A 21303-nucleotide genomic window follows, 5' to 3' on the forward strand; every position below is an offset into this window, starting at 1 on the left:
GGTTGGCATAATTCATGGGACGTGGGACTCCCCTAGGATGTGTCCCAGACTGCACACACGTGGGCAGTCCCATGACAGAGGATGAGCACATACCCCTGGAGACACCTGCAGGAGGCTGAGGCCTGGAGATTGTCCAGACACCTTAGGCTACTTCAGCTCTACCACTGGACTAGCCCAGGCAGGGCTCCACACAGAGCAGGCCTCTCTGGGTGCCTCTCTGCATGTGCCCACAGTGATGGCAACAATGCGCAAACTTCTCTGGTGATCTCCACCTTCAAGAGCAGTGTGGCTTTCCTGGTTTCCTCCGCAGGGGGACAAAGCCCCGCAGCTGTTAGCAGTGGTAGCACCTGTGTCATCTTAGGAAATGCACTGGTGACAAAGAAGGCAGAGTCTCCTATCCTTTGTCAGGAGCTCAAGTCAGAGTGGGGATGTGAGCGGAGGGCCCGGTCCCTGAAAGGGGAGGAGCCTTCAGGGAGCGGCACAAGGTGGGGCTGGAGCAGTGGTGGCCTGGACCCCAAGATGGGCACACTTTTGGGTGAGGGGCAGCTCTGCAGCTTCCAGGACAGCTTGGGCTTTCCCAAGAGCAAGAAATATAAAGCTACACTTCATTGGAGCCACTGTTGCTTGGAGTCCGGAGAGTAAAGTGGCTTCGGTGGCAGACCCCCTGGGCTCCCCCGAGCTGGCACTTCCTAGAGGTGGGATCAAGGACAAGCCACTCTACCTGTCTGTACTTAGGTTCTCCAACTAGAAAATGTGGGTGGTAAAAATACTGGCTGTCATAAGACTCAAACTAGTTAAATTTTTTTTTTTTGGTATGGGCCGGGGATTTGGCTCAGTGGTGCCGCGGCCTGCCTTGCAACCACAAGGTCCCGAGTTTGATCCCCGGTACCAAAAAATAAATAAATTTTTTAAAAAATAAAAAATTTTTTTGCAGTACATCCCCAGCCCATGTTTTTTTGTTTTTGTTTTTGTTTTTTGGTACCAGGGATCGAACTCGGGACCTTGCACTTTTGAGGCAGGCACAGTGTCACTGAGCTAAATCCCTGGCCCTTTTTATTTTTATTTATTTATTTTGAGACAAGATCTCGCTAAATTGCTTAGCCTGAGTTTGAACTGGCAATCCTCCCTCAGCCTCCCAGAGTGCTGGGATTACAGGTGTGCACCACCACCAGGTGCAGTTAAGTCTTTGTGAAATGTTAGAAATGATGTCTGCAATCGATGCTTGCAGAGTTAGCGCTTGGTTACTGGTGAGTCCAAGTAGCATCCAGTTCCACCCACGATACCACTTCCCTCTGGAATGGTCCCTTAAGGGGCCCTGTCTCCCCCACCCCAGGTCCACAGCCCCAATTGTTGAACTTCACAGAGCTAAGCGGGACTGAAACACAAGGGAGAGGGTCCCTAAATGGGTGTCAGAGGCACTTTGGGACCAATGAATGCATCTTTTTAAAAGAAAAGAGATGCTTCAAGGTGGCCACGCTTTATTCATAAACCGAGGTTGTCATTTGCATTATCGACTTCTTGTATTAAATTGAGCAAAATAATCGGCCGTGGGTTGATTTGCACAGATTTCATCCATATATTTCTTTCTAACAACAAAAAGAGAAAAAAAATTAGCAAACACATGTGCTTCCTAAATATAAATATAAATAAATATAAATAGTCTTTTTAAAGGAAAAAGCCCTGGACCCCGTTTTATTGGTGCACTGCTTCTCTGCCGCCCCCTCGCCCACCCATGCCCCGCGCACTGCAGACGCTGCTCCGCGGCCAGACGGAGGTTGCTTCGGTCCAGAGCCCTCCGGTCCTCGCACTGCTGGCGATGCTGCCGCCGCTCACCCAGCAGCGCAACACGGGCCTTCTGTACCCGCCGCCGGTCCCAGTCCAGGTCCCGCTGGCGCGCTTCCTCCTGGAGCCGCTGCAGGGTCAGAGGTGACTTAGCGCCTAAGGTCGGCGTCCCCCTCCACTGTGGGACCAGGACCGGAAGAAACGGCCTGCCCAGACCCCACTCAGAGACCCTCTGCAAGTGCCTGTGGTTCCCCTGCCTCCTCCGCCCCTTCCTGTCCCGTCCTCACCCCTCCTCCGACCACTCAGCAGCACTGACTTTGACCCCACTAGTTGGCGACTTGCTTCAGAGCCGATTTCACCAGACAGAGCTGCCACCCCCGCCTAGATGTTTGCCTAGGTTCAGTCAACACACAAAAGCTAAGGTTCTAGTTCACTTAAAAAGCTGCTTGTTGTGGCTTTCTGCCACATGCAGGCAAACCCAGTCCTACCTGGTGCAGACGGCCAAAGGACATCACACCCTTCACACACCCAGGGCGCCCTTGTGACTTCCTCTCCTCACAACCTCTGCCCACCTTTGCACCTCTTTCGACACCAGCTGTCCTGTCGCTCAGGCCTAAGGCCTTGTCCTTATCTCTCTTTCTGCCACAGGCGACACCGACCCCTGAACTGATCTTGTGGGCACCACCTTCAGAACAGGCCCACAACCTACCACTTCTCCAAAACCTCCCCTCCACCCCTGCCAGTGTCCCCAGCTGGCCGCTCCTTCCTTATTCCCTAGATTACCCAAAAGCCAGGGGATCCTGTTGAACCTCAGTGACCCTGCAGGGCTCTGTCCAAAGCCCTCCAAAGCCTCCACCTGGTCACCAGAAAAGCCCGGCTTCCCCAGGCCGGCCACGACCTCAGGCCTCCACCGCTGAGCTTGGGCACCTGCCTTCCCCTCTTAATCCCCTCCAGCCTCCAGGCCTCCGTCTCTTCTGGACAGGCTAAGCTGGGTCCACTGTGCATGGAGAGCAGCAGGGAGCAGAGGCTGGGGCTGCGGGTTGGGGTAAGGGCAGGGGCCAGGCACCAGCTTCTCCTGGATCTGCTGCTTCTGGGCCAGACGGACGCCCTCTAGCTGCTCCCGGCTCATCCCCTTCCAGCGGTCTGGCACCACACGGTGAGGCCCAAAGGAGCTGGCTGCCTGCTGAGGGTTCTCTGAGAGCAGGTCTCCCCGCAGCTGGCTGGAGATCTCAGCCATGTTGTCCTCCTGTTCTTGTCTTTTCTCTTGTCTTTTCCTTTCCGCTGACTCCATGGCCTGTTCGGGGGAAGGCATTAGGGAGGACACTTGGTGTGACTCCACGGGGACTCCAGGTCACAGGTTGGCAAACCCCACCAGGCCCTGGCTGGAGGGTTGTGCTGGGCAGCAGGGGCTGGGTGGGCCAGATGCAGGTGGCCCTGGGCTGCCTGAGCACTGCGGGCAGGCAGGCTGGGCCTGGGGTCACTCCCTGCAGATGTGTGCAGTGATACTGGCCTCCTTCCCCCCCATCCAGCTCTGCCCAGGGACAGAGCTCTGTGCCCCTTCCAAGACTCTGGGAACCTTGGGACATATGTGGGCTACAGAGAGTGGGTCACTCCAACATCCATTCATGACAAGAAAAACCCTGACAAAAATAGGTACAGAAGTACTACAGATGGTTAAGGTACAGACTGAGCGACAGTTAGAAATGCCCCAGGCCCAAGGTAGAATCAGAGCAGAGATGAGGCACACCGGGACTATGGTCGAGGGCAGAGCTGATAGAAACAAGGCCCCACGACAGAGACAGGGGGCTCAGCCTGCGAGCCTCCCCTGAGATGAACAGCAGCTCGGAGCTGTGCTGTATTCAGCATCACTGGTCTGATGAGCCTGAACAACGTCACAGACACTCGATAGATGACCAGAGTGCTCTGACCCTGACTCCTACCCCTTCAGAAATGCCTTTGTTCTTCTCCATGCTATGCACCCTTGCTACACACCTTGCTTTCTTAAACAATATTGGCCAAGTGGCCGTGTAATCACCTTGTACAGGTGATCACAGTTTGATCCCATAATAATGTGATTTTACTGTATAAAACCCCCTAGACAAAGAGCCTCAGCAGCAACCCACTTTTGAGGCCCCTCCTGTCTCTCAGGAGCTTTCTTTTAATAAAACTTTCCCTACTCTTCACTTCTTTTGTCCTCGACTCCATTCTTGGCATCCTGAGATAAGAACTCAGCACATCTATCAGGTTGTGAGTTACTTCCCTGTAACAGACAGACCTTACCTTAAACTGATAAACCCATATAAACTCCCATAAATATGACAAACCCACAGCCAATATGAGACTGAATGGGGAAAAGCTGAAAGCATTCTTTCTAAAATCAGGACCAAGATAAGGGTGTCCACTGTCATCACACCTGTTCAGTATGGCTCTTGGAACATTAGCCAGAGCCATCAGGAATAAAGGAATAAAAACGATTTGAGTAGGAAAGAAAGAAGTCAAACTATCCTCGTTTGCAGATGACATGATCCTTTACAGAGAAGATCCAAAAAACTCCACCAGAAGACTCTCAGGACTAATAAACAAATTCAGCAAAGCAGCAGGATACAAAATCAGCACACGAAAATCAAGAAAGTTCCTGTACACCAACAATGAGCTCACCAAGAAAGAAATCAGGAAAATAATTCCATTCACAATAACTTCAAAAAACATTAAATACCTAGGAATTAGAAAGACCTCTATAACTACAGTACTCTGAATAAAGAGATGGAAGAGGACATTAGAAAATGGAAAGACATCCCCTGTTCTGGGGTAGGCAGAACCAATATTGTCAAAATGGCCATGTTACCAAAATATTACATAGATTTAATGGAATTCCGATCAAAGTATCAACAGTATTTTGCACGGAACTAGAAAAAAACAATGCTAAAATTTATATGGAAGCTGGAGAGACCCATAACAGGCAAGCCATCCTGAGCAACAAGAGCAAAGCAGCAGTCATTACAATCCAGACTGCAAGATATTCTACAAAGCTACAGTGATAAAAACAGCATGGCGTTGGGGAAAAAAAAGACATGTTCACTGATGGGCTAAAATAGAGAATGCAGACACAACTCCAGTCTCCTTCAGTTACTCGATTTTTGACAAAGAAGCCAAAAACATACACCGGAGAAAAGACAGCCTATTTAACAAACAGTGCTGCAAAAACTGGTGATGTGCAGAAGGATGAAACTAGATCCATAGCTCTCACCCTGTACTAAAATCAAATCAAAATGAATCAAAGATCTAGAAATAAAAACAGAAATACTGAATCTGCTAGAAAAAAATAATTGTAAAACTCTTCAAGACATAGGCATAGGCAAGGACTTCGTGAACAGAGCTCCAGCTGCACAAGGCATAATATCAAGAATCAATAATTGGGCTGGGGATTTAGTTCAGTGGTTTCACTGCCTGCTGCACAAGTGCAAGGACCTGAGTTCAATCCCCAGTACCAAAAAAAAAAAAAAAAGAATCAATAATTGAGATTACATCAAATTAAAAAGCTTCTGTACAGCAAAGGAAACAATCAACATAGTGAAGAGACAACCTAAAAAATGGGAAAAACTTTTGCCAGCTACTCCTTGGAGAGAGGACTGATATCCATAATACATAAAGATCTCCAAAACATTACATGCCTCAAATTAAAAAACCTAATAAAAAATGGGCAATTGAAATGAATAGACACTACGCAGAAGAAGAGGTACAAATGGCCAATAAATACATGAAAAAATGCTTGGTATCTTTGGCCATCAGAGAAATGCAAATCAAAACAACACAGAGAGTCTATTTTTCTCCAGAAAGAATGGCTATCATCACAAACAAAAAACAATAAATGCTGGGGCGGGGGGTTGTGGGGAAAAAGGAACCCTTGTACGTCACTGGTGGGAGTGTAAAGTAGTACAACCACTATAGAAATCAGTATGGAGATTCTTCAAAAAACTAAAAGTAGAAATTCTATTTGACCCAGGTATCCTTCTTCTAGATAGCTTCCCAAAAGAGTTAAAGACGTCATATTAACAGGGACACATTCATGCCCATGTTTATAGCACAATTCGTAATGGCTGAACCATCAGCAGAAGAATGGGTAAAGAAAATGTGGTATTTACACACAATGGAATAGTACTCTGCCATGAAGGAGGATAACCATGAATCATTTCAAATAAAATGGATGGATCTTGAGAACATAAATGGTTTCTCTAATATGAGAGGCCCAAAATATAAGTAATGTATCACAAACATATACTAATAAAAAATTCCTAAAAAGAGTGAGTGACCAGAGCGGTGACTTCTAAAAGGTGGAAGATCTATTGCCACCTCAGCGGTCCTCATGGCCTGAGCCACAGCCCCAGGACAAATAAACTCTTGCCAATCGCTGCTCTTATCCCTAAGGTGGCTGTACAACCTGCAGCAGGTTACTTCCCCTCTCTGGGCCACAGTTGATTCTCAATGAGGCTCAGAGACAGATGAGGAGATTGCCTATGGGAAGGGTTCTCCACAGGAAGGAAGGACACCGTGCTCCACCAGACAGAGCTCACAAGAAGCTGGCTGGGCTGTGGGACAGAATAACCAATGATAGGAGCAGTTACTGCCAGGGTGAAGGACAATGGCTGTCATTTACTGAGTCCTGGTGTCTGCTAAACCCTTCTAACACGGGTGTGTTTTACCAAATGTAATGCTCACAACCACTTTCCGAGTAGGTGTGGCAGGTGTTACTGCTGACTGTGACATCTTGCCAGGGTGCTTTTTGGGCACCTGGAAGAGCTGGACTTGTTGCCCACTGGGGTTAGTGTGGCTATGGCACTCACTTTGGCCAATGAAGTGCGAGTAGAGAAGGCTGTGTACTTCCGGGAGGACCCCCTAGGGGGAGGTGAGCCTGGCCATGCTGCTTCCCTTTTGTGCTGCTGGAATCCTCTACGTGGCAGCTGCTGTGTCCCACACAACAGACACAGGGCATCACTGGGATATCAGCTTTGGGTGTTAAGGCTGAGGTTTGAGGGCTATTTCTTACACAGGCAAGAGTTAGCATGTGCTGACAGATACAGGTGGGTGTCATCATTAGCCTTATTCTACAGAAAGACTCAGGCCATGAGTGGCTTGCCCAAAGCTAAAAGAAAGGCCTGGCCTTGCACCTAGCAGTTGAGCTCCCGAGCCTGCATGTAAAGCCTGATACCACAACACCTCTCTGGTGAAATGAGTGACCCTCAACAAGACCTGGGCCTCCAGTACACCCTCCCTGCAGATGCAGAGTGGGTTGCCCCAAACTCCCCTTTGAGGATACTTGTCTAGAACCTTGTCTTGATGTCCAAGTCTAACCATCAAACCCAATTCTAGTCTGAAACAGAACTGCAAGGGCCGGGATTTAGCTCAGTGGTTCTGCCATCTGCCTCACAAGCGCAAGGTCCTGAGTTGGATCCCCGGTACCAAAAGAAAAAGAAAAGGAAGCAGAACTGAAAAACCCAAAAGGCGGCTTCACTCAGCACGGGAAGCATTTGTGATGGTGTTGCCTTGTGGTATCTACTGAGGAGCCGGGGACTGAATGTACTGGGCACACTGCAGGTGCTCAGTAACAGTCTATGGGACAAATGAGTAATTCGATCAATGGCTGAGGTAACGTGGCTGCGCAGGAACCATCCCAGTGTCCTGGAGGAGGGGCTCAATAAACATTTGAACAATAAACATAATGAATAAGTGGACGGATAGACAGATGGATGGTGGATGACCAGCCAATAGTAGATTAACTGTGAAGTGTCACATTTTACCTCCAATTTGCTGTGGAACCTACACCAAAGGCCTCCCCTTTGGGCTCCCTGTGAAAGGAAGGACAAGGACTGAATAATCTCCGAGAAGCCCTGCAGCTTTCTGGGTGGCAACTTGGGCCTCTGGATGGTTTGAGGCCCTCACCATCACCAGCAGTTAGCCCACCTTGTTTCCTTCCCCACTGCTGAAAACCTACATTCTATGGTCTCTGTTGTGGCCTCTCCAGTATTTTTGATTGCTTGCTTCAGCAAAGAACAATTTTGAGCTTCTATCTCTAATATATTTAGCTTACAATGTGGCACTAATTATAACATAAATATAGGATGTCCCTTCTAAAATACCCAAGAACATAAAGACTAAGGGTGACAATGTGAAACATAAGTGTGAAGGCAAATTCTGCTATTTTCTTACTGCTGTGTCGGGACCAATGCTACATAATTTTAGGGGAAGATCATATGGTTAGCTTAGTTCTCCTGCCTACAGCCCAGCTATGGAATTCCAAGACATCATTCCATTTTGGCCTCCGGTCACAACTGAGACCGCCATGATCCGGTGATGCTGTGATGCTCCAGGACAAGATTACACCAGCTGAAGACATCCTGGGAGGAACAAACATCTACTCAGTTCCTCCTTGTTCTTGGATTGTTACATCTTATTTAGGCAGGATGTACTGAACTCCCTGCAAGTCATTTGTTACATTTGTTTCTCCCGATGTACTAAATAAAAGGTGCTGCAAGCTAGGGCTTCTTGTCTTTGCTGCCCAGAGCAGCACTGATCAGACCCAAAGCTCAGCTTCTTCTCAGTCTCATTTTTCTACCTTTCCTGTAATTTGCCTTGTGCTGCCCTGGCTCGCAGGAGACTAGGACTTAACTGCAGAGGTTCTAGTAACGCCCCCTTTCCCTGTTCTCTACACTGCTGTCCAAAGGATCATCTTGCAGAGCCTCCTTTGGAGTCCACATTTCTAGTTAAATGGTTAAGCCAATAAAATAACCTAGACCAAGCTCCACTGCATGCAGAAAATACAGCTGCATTTGAAAAGAAAGACTGGAGAGGGTCTAATTTCTAAAAGGAATAAAGATTTAAAGCTACTTCAGCAAGAGGCTGAGTGCTACACTATCATCATCATCATCATCATCATCATCATCATCATCATCATCATCATCATCATCATCACCGTGTTAAGTGTCTGCCTGTCCTTGGTTAAGAAGAACTGAAAGCAGCAGGCGTCAGTGCAGTCCCTGCCCCAACACCAAGCCCATGTTAGGTATACCTGCTTCCTGTTGAACTCCTTCACAGCTGCACAGACAGCCTTCCTGGTGATGCTTTCCAGCTTCTGCAGGTGACTGGCTGTCTCATCAAAGTTCAGCCTGGTCTGTGTGTAGTGGTCCTCTGCAAGGACACAAGCCCCCATCAGAGCAAGCACGCCCACCCAGAACACCCTCCCAGGTGCGAGGAACACATGCAACATGGTTGCTCACATGCTCACCTCTTGCCATGACCTCAACTATGGGCAGGACAAGGGGCCTAATAATAAGGATCTGCTTCCAAAGGCAGTGAGAGTTATATGATTTAATTCAAGTACAGATCTCAGACCTTAGCACTCAGTGAGAGCTGGGATCACATCTACAGATTGGTAATGTCGATGATGGATTGGAAATGTCTACAATAGATTGGTGATGTCTGCTGTGGTGCTGGGCTGGTCGGTGCTCTTCCCCTTGCTATCCCAGCTCTATCAGGAGGCAGCAACCTCCTTAAAGTGGGCAAGGGGTGGTGGGAACCCACGAAAAGGGGTTGTAGAGACTAGAAGGACTCAAAGAGGAAAGGGTGCTAGATCACAGGTGTGTGTAAAGTAGCAAGAGGACTTTCCCAGGCCAAGATGATGATAATGAGGAGGAAGATGGGGAGAAGTCAGACAGAGCAGCTGCTTCCCGGCCCAGCCACTTCCCTGTTCTCTTACACGACTATTTCTTAACTTCTCAGATCCTCCATGGCCTTGCCTGTGAGACAGTGTGATACCTACTCTGTCTGAGGTTGTTATGTTTTTAAAGTTATTGATTGGTCATTTCTGATTTTTGTACTTGTGCCTGTAGTTCTCCTTGTTACATCCAAAAACAAGGAGCAGATTCTTAGCCTTGAACTTCTGGCCTCTGCTCCCCTTCAGTCTCCTCTGACCCATCTTTTGTTCATTCAGCCACTAAGCAGATAGTGAATGAGGGCCTAGCACGAGCCACCCACATTGCTGGGGACAGGGACACAGTGTGAGCAAAGCCAGAAGGGTTTTTCCTGCCTTCCTGGAACCTGTCTAGAAGATGAGACAACAATCAATATGTGAGCCCCCAAATATATGTATGAAACAAAATGTGACCGCCTGCAGGGGAAAAGAACAGGAGGTGAAGGGAAGGTGTTGGGAACGCCCGGCTGAGGTGACTGATAGGGACATGGGAATGCTTCTCTGGGAAGACATGCACTTTCAGACCCGAATGGCAAAAGGAGCTGGCTGGGGACAGGCTGAAGATTCTGAGGTGGACAGGATCTGGGATCTAGAAGTGAAGGAGCCAAAATGGCCGGCACAGCAGAAGTGGGTGGGTGGCGAGAGTTGCTATGGGGAGGGGGGGGCAGTGACCCAGCATGCAGAGCCTTGGGGGGCCACAGTCCATTCCATGTGCCGCGGGAGCCATCACGGGGCTCTGAGCTAGGACGGAAGGAGTCAGTGTGCCACTGTTCAGCTTGGCGTTGTTAAGCAGAATCACCAGGGGAGGGGAAGAAAAGGGGGTGGAAGGCAATTAGAAAGCTAACCGCAGTGGTCTGTCTCGGTGAGAAAAGAAGGTGGCTCAGGGCTGGGGATTTAGCTCAGTGGTTTTGCCGCCTGCTGCGCAAGCACAAGGACTCGACTCCGATCCCCAGTACCAAAAAAAAAAAAGGTGGCTCAATCACAATGGTGGTAAGACCAATGCAGAGAAGTGCACAGTTCAAAATACATGCAGGAGGTGAAAGGGACAGGAGTTGAAGACTGGAGACGGGAGATCAAGGGACTCTCAAGTTTCTGGGGTGCTGAGGCTCAGGGGAGCCATTACTGAGTGGAGGAGGATGGAAGAGGGCAGACCCAGAAGAGGAGCTCAGCTTAGTTTCCACTGTGCTCTGAAATGTGTGGGGAGATATCAAGGAGGCCACTCAAGTCCAGGACCAAGGCTCTTGGCCAGAGACAGAAGTTTGGAGCAACTGGGAGACAAACAAGAGGGGGCTGCTCCCACAGACATTTACATGCTAAGAACTAAGCATCTAGCAGTGAACAGAACACACAGCAATCCTTGGTCTTCACTGAGCTTTGGATATGACATGAGGGAGAGGGATGGCAAGTACATGAACTATACAGTATGTTGTGACTGAGGTGATGGAGGAGCCAGGAGTGGGATGGCTAGCAGTTTGAGGTCGGCCTGGGCTACACAGTGAGTTCAAGACCAGCCTAAACTATATCGTGAGACCCTGTCTCGACAGACAGACAGACAAAAGGCTATGGAGAAAATTAAGCAAGGAAGGTGATAGGGAAAGTAGGGATGGGTCAGGCACAGGATTTAAAATGGGTGGGTCAAGGGAGACCTCACTGATAAGGTGACATTTTAGCCAACACCTGACAGAGGGGTAAGCAAGGTAGACACCTGGAGAAAGATGTCCCTAAGCAGAGGGAGCAGCAGGTGTCTGGCACACCCACGTCCTAGGAACAGCACAGAGGTGGTGTGGAGGATCGGCAGGGTGTGGGCCAGGGATGAGGCCCAGCTATGAAGGGCTTGTAGATCCCTGAGATGAACTCGTGATGATGTGCAAGATTACTGAATCTAACTTCACTTTCATAGTTCTTCTCCGGCTGCTGGCTCGAGGGGACACTGCGGGGATACAGGTGAAAGCAGAGACCAGCAAGGGGCCATCGCCACACCTGAGCTGAGAGACAGTGATATAGCTTGGTCCAGAGTGACAATGGGGAGGTGACAAGAGTAGCTCAAGTTGATGATATGCTGGTGGACTATGTGACCTCTAAGAGGAAAGAATCCAGAGGACTTGGGGACCAGAGACAATTGGAAGAATGGACTTGCACTGTGGCACATGCACAGTCAGGCTACCTGGGAGGACCAGCGTGTCACTTGGCTTGTCTGACTGTGACATGTTGGTGAGACGCCCTGGGTAGCGCAGTCAGATGGATTTATGAGTCTGGATTCAGGGCAGAGTCCTACTCAGACATGCAAGCCTGGGAAAGGACAGCCTGTACCCTGGTTTGTAGATGAGACCACCTGGGATGCACGAAACTGACAGAGGACGGGCCCAGAGAGCACTGGTATGACAACATCCAGGGGCTCAGAAGACGAGAGCTGGGCAGGAAGAGGACAGGCGTGGGTGCGCTGTGCCGGAGGCCAGACTTTATGCTATTTCACAGAGGAAGAGGTGACCAATGGTGTCAGCTGGTGCCAACAGGCCGATGAGGTGATGTGGAGGTCACTGGTGAGGTGGGTGAGGGCATCCCTGGTGGAGGGCGAAGACTCAGGAGAACAGGAGATGATCTGGGAAAACATCTCTCACGGAGAACAGAGTAGGAAGAGGAGGCTGGAAGAAGTCAAGCTCAACAAGGAGACTCCAAATTAACAACCAGAGAAGAGGGGCTGGGGAGGGCAGGGCACTGCTCCCCATCCTGGCACCTCCTTCCATCTGCACCACAGCCCTTCACTATTTTGTCACCCACTGATCTGCCCCACAAGAGCAGGGATGTTGTCCTGTTCCTGGCACAGGAAGTGACCAGGAGGACCGGATACTCCCGAGACTGCCTGCAGGGCAGGGTACCAGTGGCCCCAGTGACAGCAGGATGTCACTGGGCTGTTTCATGCCTCGGAGCCTTGGCCTGAGAGGTGCTCTAGGCGTTCGGAGTCCTGGTGATATCATGTGACTTCCACCCAGCACCCGGCAGATTGGGGGGAACCTGTGTTTCTGTTCATCTTCTGAGCAGAATGTGAACATCATGAGGGCAGAGACCAACTCTGGTGAACTGAGCCGCAGCATCCTACATGCTCAGAAGGGTTTTCTGTGCATGCATGAGTGGAGATGTCTGACTTCTCCTGGACCTCAGGATCTGACTTTTCTTTCCCCATATGCCAAGGCAATACACGGTTATGCACATTAGAAAAATTTTTTAAATACCCACAAAAACTGAGCATAGTGGTGCAGGCCTATGATCACAGCGTTTTGGGAAGCTGAGGCAGGAGGACCTCAAGTTTGAGCCCAGCATGGGCAATTTAGTGACTTAGTGAAACTCTGTCTCAAAATACAAAATAAAAAGGGGGTGGGGGGTGTAGCTGAGTGTGAAAGGCTCTGGGTTCAATCCCAAGTAACAAAAAACCAAAACTGAAACAAATCCAAAAACTGGAGGGGTTGATTCGTTGAAGAAACCATTAAGATCAATTCATCTCTCTTTCATCACCTGCAAATTTCTGGTCAGCACGGGCCCTCTCCCATTCCCTGTGCTGTTGTAAGGACCATTCTCTCATCTGTTCTTCTTGGAATTTCTTCCTCTCCTGGAAGTTTAGGTCCTCGCCCATAAACTTCTGCATCCCTGATACTGTGTTCCGGACGTCACTGTCTGACTGCCGGGCTGGAAGCTCTTTCTTAAGGGCTAGAGGGTCAGACAGATCAAACTCACGGCGAGTTTCTGGCTTCTGACAGTTCTGTTGGAAGTCACTGATAGCTCTGCAGAGACATTTTCTATCTCTCTTCTCCCGGTCGTCTAATATGCAGATGACCTTGTCATTTTGCCTCAATTCGGCAGCTAGAAAAGACATAGCACATCCATAAGCTTAAGAGGAAAAATTTTTAAATAATTTGAATGATATTTAAGTATTATAACCTTCCAAAAAAGGTAACACCCATTAAAGGATTACTATTCTAAATATACAAAGAACACCCACACATTGTTTTAAAATAAACAGCCTAACCAAAAAGTGAGCAAAGAATAGCACCAGGTACACCAGTATAAAGAAACATAAGCATTCAATAAAGTTGTGAAAGGATGCTTAATCTTCCCATCTTGCAAAATGGGAAACATCCCATGAACTGAAGGTAAAATTCTTCAAATGCTAATAATAGTATCTATTATGCTATATGTGGGGAAACAGGATCTCTCATTCACTATTATTTTGGACGTAAAAGAGGGCAAATTAATTCTATTTCAAATTTTGATCTAAGACCTACAGCACCATTACTAGACTCATGTCTGTCAGGTTGAATCATGTGCATCAGCTCAGGGGTGGGAACGCAGGTGTGTGTGTGTGTGTGTGTGTGTGTGTGTGTGTGTGTGTTACTTGGTGTAAACAGGGCAGAGAATGTGTGTTTAAGGCTTTTCTAGTTTTTAAAGGAAACAGAGGGAAAAATAATTTAACCTTAAAATATATCTTCTATGACCTACATTAGAATTCAATAGCTGTTTTTCTTTTAAGAGAGGAAGAGTTTGCTCATTAGGTTAACTGAGAACAAGAAATTATGAAATTTTAAAAGGAGGGAAAGCATGAAAATGACCTCCTCTCTTTCCCTGGTCTCTTCTCGCCCCTCCCTACTTCCTCCCCTTTGCCCTTCCCTTTCTCTTTCTCTCTGACTCTTTTTCTGTCTTCCTTCCTTTTTAAAGTGCTAGAGATTGAACCCAGTGCCTTTTGCATGCTAAGTGGGTACTTTACCACTCTGGTACATCCTAGCCTAACAACTTTATATATATAATATACCATAAAGAAATGAGGTATGGAACCTATCCCTGAACCCAGACAGGTGTTCAGGAAATCCTCACCAAAGGTTTCATGCCTAGCTTTTTCAGTTGCTTCTTTTATCCTCTGGTCATGAACCTGAATATCCCAGGCTTGTGTGTCTCCCTGAGAATGAAAAATTGGGGAAGAGTGGTTAGAACCCGCATACATTATCAAGTAGCTAACAAGCCTCATCTTTTTAGCCTTGTCCTCCTGTAAATAAGCTGTCTTAGGTGTACTTTCAGGCCTTTCCACGTGCAGATGCCTTTGCTAATAGCTGGTTCTTCAGCCTGTGCTCCCCACCTTCCCCAGAGCTCCTTTCCTCTTTCTTAGGTAACATTCACTCTTCTGTCCCTAGCCAGGTGCTCCTCCCTCGCAGCACTGACCCTCCTTCCCTGGGCCAAGACTTCTGCATGCTCAGGGATGCCTGATCCCTCATGCCCTGGGGCTGGCTCAGACTTGCCACCAAACAGGAACTCCACGGCGTTTATCAAATGAATGGGCTGGAAAGAACGAGCCCCTGGCACTGTAGTGAATCTGGCTCAGAGACTGAAAACCGTATTCTACATAACTTTCTCGCTCCTCTACCTACTCCTGGCTCTTTCCCCCATCCCCATCCCCATCCCCATATGCCATCTGGCAGGGGTGAGGCTACACTATTTGGCTTGTTAAAGCTCTCTTAACTTCTTCCTTCGAACTATTTTTCTGTGCACCCCAGAAAAACACGGTGCGGTACAACTCTGCCCGAATCAAAGGCTCATCCCAGACTTCTCCTCGGGTCTCTCCCGCCACCTACCCCCTTGGCCCTTCCCCTTCCCCCTCAGGCTCCCGGCCTCACCCCAATGATCCGGTTCCTGGCGTTGAAGACCCGCTGCTGCTTGCACAGCTCCGCATGTGTCCTCTTGGCCAGCTTGGCGTCCTGCTCCAGGTCCTTGGCCAGCACTGCCTTCATGGCTCTAGAAAGCGACTCCAAATTCGAAGGGGTTTTTATTTATTTGTTTTGTTTTGTTTTTGGTACCGGGGATCGAACTCGGGTCCTTGCGCTTGCGCAGCAGGCAGCGAAACCACTGAGCTAAATCCCCGGCCCCTGGAAGGGGTTTTTAGAACAAGCAAGGTAAGAACTCTCAGCACAAAGCAAGCTGCAGCCCAGGAGAAGATGGCTGCCTGGGACTTCGCGGATTTACCGCTGTGTGAAGACTCGCTTCCTAGGAAACGCCAACTCTGGTTGCTAAGGAACGGCGTACGCTCCTGCCGCTGTTGTCTCGCGAGATTTGGCCGAGACTTGGCGTGCGCCTCCCGCGCTTTTGGAGCCTCCTCGTGAGGACTCGGGCGAGGCGTGAAGGCAGACATGGGCTACCTGAAGGTGTTGCTCGTGGAGAACTTCAAATCCTGGCGGGGTCGCCAGGTCATTGGGCCTTTCGAGAGGTTTACGTGTATCATCGGCCCCAACGGCTCCGGTAACGGGCGCCGCGGCGGGGCTCGAGGCAGGCGGCCCTGGCTTTAGGGTCTTGGCGGCCACACAGCTGGCGGCAGGGCCTTCCCTTCAAAACCAAAACCCACTCCTCTCACCTCGTCCGTCTCCTGAGCGACCCCTGCCGTCCTCCTCTGGTGGTTCCCCTCCTCCCCGCCCTTTGAGGACCCTCGGCGTCCTCTTTCCACCTCAGGGACCCTCACCCTCCTCCCTTCTCCCCGGTGCCTCCCACCCACCTCCTCCCTGCTCCCGCAGCCTGAGTGGCCCCCCCACCTCAGGGACTCTTCCCCCTTCTTCGTCCTCATGAGACCCCCACCCGCCTTCCAGGAGACCCTCACTCCCCTCCCCTCCGCTTGCAGGACGCGAACCTTCCCCTCCACCCCTCCCTCCGGGCCCACCCTCACTCCACGCTCCGTCACTGACGCCCGCCGGCTGCCCAGCGGACGTCTCCTCCACTCGCCTTGGCCCAGCCTTCACGCCCCATCTCGGGGTCCTCATGCTCACCCCTGCTCCCCAACACCATCCTCTCCTCCTTTGCCCTGGCCCCTCCTGCTCTTCTTGGACCCCTGCCCTAGTCCTAGGCACCCTGCACGTAAAGAGTAAAGGAGTAGGAGCTCTGGAGGAGGCTGTTGGCTCCAGGGAGCCTGAACAACCATTCCACCCAAGGAACCACTGCCTCAGGAACACAGTGATAATGACCCCGTTGATGGACCTTCCTGGTTCCACAGTTTTTTTGAACCCTAACAAACGTGTTTAATTCCCATGTTGTAGTTAGGACACAGACTTTCGGAGAGGCCAGGTTACTTGGCCACAGTGGGCCAGTGAGTGGCGGAGCCTGGACTCCCTGTCTGGCCCTGAGGTGGAAGAGTCATGACCCACAGCAGTTCTAAAGTGATAGTCACCTGAAGAGGATCCCAACATGTGCCCTTTTGGCGCTCTCAGTTTAGATTTCTTTTTTTAGACTTGAGTTGAAAATTAACTGTTGCCTCAATAAATTACTGACAGATATGAATAGAACACTGAAGTATGTGCTTTCCTGGCACACAAAATCTAGTGTATAATTTATCATGGAACTTGTATGAAATTTCTGTTGCTTTATAGGAGTAATTGCTGTTTAGTGTTTTCCTTTGCACTAGTACATAGGAAATATACCTGAGCTTGGAAATTTTCATATGTGAGAAAGTTTCCTTGCCTCTTCTGCAAAATGTATTTCCTTGTCCACTTTATTCTGTTATCAAGAAGACACTGAAAAGATAATCATAAAAACTCTTGCATTCTTACTCTAACCGACTTCTGTGACTTGTCAAAGATCACTGGTCCCCTTACCTGTTCATTTTTACCTTCTAGCTGATGATTAGGTGAAGGTTGCTTAGTAATACTTTGTAAGTCTAATCGTGATGCTTAGAATAAGTATGCAAAGCTTTGGTGTTGTTTTGGGTCTTTTTGGTACCGGGGATCGAACTCGGGACCTTGCACTTGTGAGGCAGGCGGCGGTAACACTGAGCTAAATCCCCGGCCCAATGCAAAGTTTTGAACTCCAGTCTGCCTAAACTATATTATCTATTACCATTAAAATCTGGTTAGAGTGGTGTTTTAAACATTTTAAACTAGTGCCAAACTTAAGTTTAAAAATAATTACTTTCTTAATGTAGAAGTCTATAGGGCAAGCTGGGTTTGATGGCATGTGCCTGTAATCTCACCAGTGAGGAGGCTGAGGCAAGAGGAGTGATGAGAGTTTGAGGCCAGCCTGGGCTACATGGTGAGCTCAAGGCCATTCTGCACTACAAAGCGAGGCCCTGTCTCAAAAAAAAGTTGTATCAAAAACAAAAATACAGTACATATTGAAGAGTGTGGGTGCAGCACTTGCCTAGTGTGTACAAGGCCCAGTATGGGAAAAGAAAACATTTTAATTAAAAACATATTTTGAGTTTATTTACAGAAGGTCTTTACAAATTCTTCTGATTCCTGCCTGAACCCACCTGCCCTGAAAGTTCAATTCCTCTCTTTTTTATTTTTTTTTTCATTAAGTTTATTGGGACATTTAGGTCAGTTCCCCTCTTGAGACTACTTGAAACTGCATGAAACAGGTCATACATTACTTTAGCTTTGCCTTCTGTATCTAGACAAAAATTTCTGTTTTCTTATTTCTAAATTGTGTGTTTTTGTTTTTTTGACACAGGGTCTCACAGTATAGTTCAGGCTGGCCTCAAACTTGCTGAGATCCTCCTGCCTCAATCTCTTGAGTGCTGGGATTACAGGTGTAGAGCCACCATGCCTGACTTATTTCTGGATTTTGTCTAGACTGTTCACATTTTTGTTATATGAAGTCCAAAACTCAATATGGTACTTACCATAATTTAATCTCACAGAATTACTGGCACATGCAGATAAATTTTGTTAAGCTGATTGATCAGTTATTAGACTTTAATTTAGTTGGTTATTCATTTTAAAGATAATTTTTTGTTGTTACCACCTGCCCAGACTTGACATATTCCCATTTATTTGTTTTTAGTAAATATAGTTCTGGTTTTTTAATCTTAACTTTGATGTTTTTCATTCAGTTAGTTTCAACAAATAGTTGGTGTGGGTATGGGTGTATGTGTATATAAGGAGCAGAAAAAGGTACACAGAGTAAGGCACCTGTTTCTGAGGTACAGGGAGTGTAAGAAAATAACACTAATTGAAACAGAAGCTAATTTACAACTTTATAAAACTTTAAACAAGGAAAGAAAACATTGGATTTGAGGAGGTATGGACAGGAAGATGTGTATCAGGAAAGATTTTCAAGAGGATATGGCATTTGAGCTTATTCAAAGAATAAAAAATGTTCCCAGGGATTTGTGAAGTATGTTTATGGACGTTAATAGTCAAGATTGGCCAGAATGTAGTGCATATTTGAAGAAGCAATGAGATACAAGGTTGAGATCCTATTGGGTAAATACTTGACCAGAGTGAGGAGTTTGAATTTAACTTTGTGAGAACAAAAAGGTTAGACTATGAGAGATGTTACTGGGGAAATACCACAGTGTGCTTGAGTCTCAGACTGTCATTTCCACTGTAATCCTATCCCCACTTCCAAGTCTTTGCTTTTGTAAATAATTTTCTTTTTCATTGGCATAAGTAAATGCTCTGTTAAGACTAATTTTTTTAGTAAAATCTTACGGCTTGCTTGCAGAAATCAGGTAGTACAGTGTTAATTGTAAACTTTAGTGATGAATACTTGGTGTTTTCTAAGATTTTGCCAACTTTTCTGTTTACAGTTTGAACATGTTATAGTATATTCAGAGAAGAGTCCTTTGAACATCACTTGTTTCCTCAGACTGTTAGCCTACATTTTTATTAGTACAGCTAAACTCTGTACTTGTCTTCTACACCTCTTGACTTAGTTCTGAGACCAAAACTCCACTGAAATGGTATTTGTATCTTGTAAAAGTCAGTAGTTGGGCCGAGGATTTAGCTCAGTGGTTCCACCACCTGCCTTGCAAGCGCAAGGTTCCAAGTTCAATCCCCGGTACCAGAAAAAAAAAAAAAAGTCAGTGGTCAATTTTATGTCTTTATCCTGGTTGATCTTTTAGCAGTGTTTCATTCACTTAAAAATAATTGAGTGCCACGTGCTGTTCTAGGCTGTCTTACAGGTGGACTAGGTAAAGACCACTGCTTTGTATAGAGCTTATGTTTAATGGCAAAGAGACAGAAAACTAAGTATGAAAAGTATATAGAATGTTAGAAAGCAATGTTATAAGGAACAAAACTGGGAGGAAGAATAGGAAATACTGGAGGTGTTTTTATTTTTATTTATTTTTTGGTACCGGGGATCGAACTTGGGACCTTGCGCTTGCGAGGCAGGCACCGGAACCACTGAGCTAAATCCCCAGCCCTACTGGAGGTGTTTTTAAAGAAATTAGCCAAGGGAAAGGCTCCTAAGGTTGAAAAGTAGGTAACATTTGTCCCTCCCTCCTGAAACACTTTGCTCTCTGGACTTTCTTAATCCCTGCTTCCCTTCAGTTATTGGCTGCTTCTCCCCTAAGTGTAAGAATTAGAGTACCCCTGGAACATGCCCTGTGTCCATTTGTTTTTCTTTTCCAAAGTGCTATCCAGTCCCACAGCTTCAAATACAACCCTTAGACTGATTTTGAAAGTTACGTCTAGGCTTAGTCCATTTTCCTGCATGCCAGATTAATAGCCAGCTGTTTGCTGTTTCCAGGAGACATCTAAAATTTTAAAAATTAAAAAAAAACCTAATTTATTTCCTCTCTCCAACCTTTACCAAAAAACAGGCCTGCTCTTTCCTAGTCTTTACTAGTTCAGTGAGATTCACCATTTACTCATTTATTCAGACCAGAAGCCTAAGAGCAATTCTTGATTCCTTTTTCTGCACTCAACTTCCTTCTTTCCTTCTTGCCCTTTTCCAGTGCTGTAACATAGTCAGAGCTGCTAAATGTGTCACTTTGACTGTTGTCATGGCCTTACAGGTCTTTACTCCCATTCTCGTCTGTCTGTAATTCATCCTCAATGTGACCACAGTGAGCATTAAAAAAAAAAAAAAACAAATCAAAGCACTTCCCAGTTTAAAACTCTCCAGTGGCTTCCCCTTGCACTTAGAATAAAATCCATGTTTCTTACTATGAACCTTTTTTTTGGTACCAGGGATCAAACTTGGGTCCTTCCACTTGCACAGCAGGCGGTGAAACCACTGAGCTAAATCCCCGGCCCTCTTACCATGAACCTTAAAGCCCTTCTGTTCCCTATATATTTCTCTTCTGTAATTTCTCTTCTACATTTACTGTGGTTGGGTCAGAATTGCTGTGGTTCCTCCCTGGATTAGTGTAGCAACCTTTTAGCTGAGTTCCCTACGTTCTGTCTTATCCAGTTTTAAACCTATGTGCCATACTTCTATGAAAGACATCTCCATTTCTTCCTAAAAAGAAGATTTTTTATCTTCATGATAGACAAGGAAAATTCTGACAAAAATCCATTTCCATTCAGGGGATTCTTCTCTGGATGGTGTGATTTTCAAATTATGTTTTTCCTATATTTTCACAATTTCCTACATGGTTTGGGTACTTTTCTGAGCAGGAACAAAAATGTTATTTTAGGGCTGGGGAAAAAAAAAATTTTTTTTTTTTTTTTTGGCACCGGGGATCGAACTGGGGTCCTTGCACCTGTGCAGCAGGCGGTGAAACCACTGAGCTAAATCCCCGGCCCCCCAAAAATGTTATTTTAAAAGCCAGTTTTAGATAATCCATAATGGCTACTGAATTTTTTAAAAAGTTTTATTATTATAAAAGCAGTATATATTTATTGTAAACAATTAGAAAATAATCCTTTGGGTAAGTATCTATACAGATTTTTTTCTATGCAAACACTTTAAAATGAAAATGAGATCTTACAGTACTTATTGTTTTCCAACTTAAATCTTCTCCAGTAATTATCTTCAGCTTTTTTCATTCATCTGATGCACAGCTCAAATTCAGACTTCCTCAGCTG

General features: G+C 47.0%; 2 protein-coding genes across 7 annotated transcripts in view; one reads left to right on the forward strand and one right to left on the reverse strand.

The window, feature by feature from the left end:
* Nucleotides 1-1461: 1461 nt before the first annotated feature.
* Ribc2 (RIB43A domain with coiled-coils 2) lies at nucleotides 1462-15569 on the reverse strand. 5 transcript variants are annotated; one of them, XM_087213711.1, is made up of 7 exons: nucleotides 15184-15569; nucleotides 14390-14471; nucleotides 13256-13381; nucleotides 8846-8964; nucleotides 2849-3076; nucleotides 1731-1912; nucleotides 1462-1586 (listed from the first exon to the last, which is right to left on the reverse strand). In XM_087213711.1, exons 1-7 carry the CDS (start codon nucleotides 15295-15297, stop codon nucleotides 1508-1510), a joined length of 930 nt encoding a protein of 309 aa, XP_087069837.1. In that variant the 5' UTR covers nucleotides 15298-15569; the 3' UTR covers nucleotides 1462-1507. The 5 variants fall into 5 exon arrangements, 3 of the variants coding, with proteins under 3 accessions (XP_087069837.1, XP_021114467.1, XP_004845457.1); XM_021258808.2 differs by having other exon boundaries at nucleotides 13037-13381; nucleotides 15184-15567; XM_004845400.4 differs by having other exon boundaries at nucleotides 1746-1912; nucleotides 13037-13381; nucleotides 15184-15566.
* Nucleotides 15570-15627: 58 nt separating this feature from the next.
* The window catches only part of Smc1b (structural maintenance of chromosomes 1B), a 64048-nt gene continuing 58372 nt past the window's right edge, over nucleotides 15628-21303 (forward strand). For both annotated transcript variants that reach the window (XM_004845405.3, XM_021258806.2), the window contains exon 1: nucleotides 15628-15802. In XM_004845405.3, coding sequence (XP_004845462.2) covers nucleotides 15694-15802 — 109 coding nt within the window. In that variant the 5' untranslated portion in view covers nucleotides 15628-15693. The remainder of the gene's footprint in view (nucleotides 15803-21303) is intronic.

The sequence above is a fragment of the Heterocephalus glaber genome, unplaced genomic scaffold, assembly GCF_053883595.1.
Source record: "Heterocephalus glaber isolate CG9 unplaced genomic scaffold, H.glaber_assembly_v1.0 deba00001444, whole genome shotgun sequence".
In the NCBI taxonomy this organism is placed as follows: Eukaryota; Metazoa; Chordata; class Mammalia; order Rodentia; family Bathyergidae; genus Heterocephalus; species Heterocephalus glaber.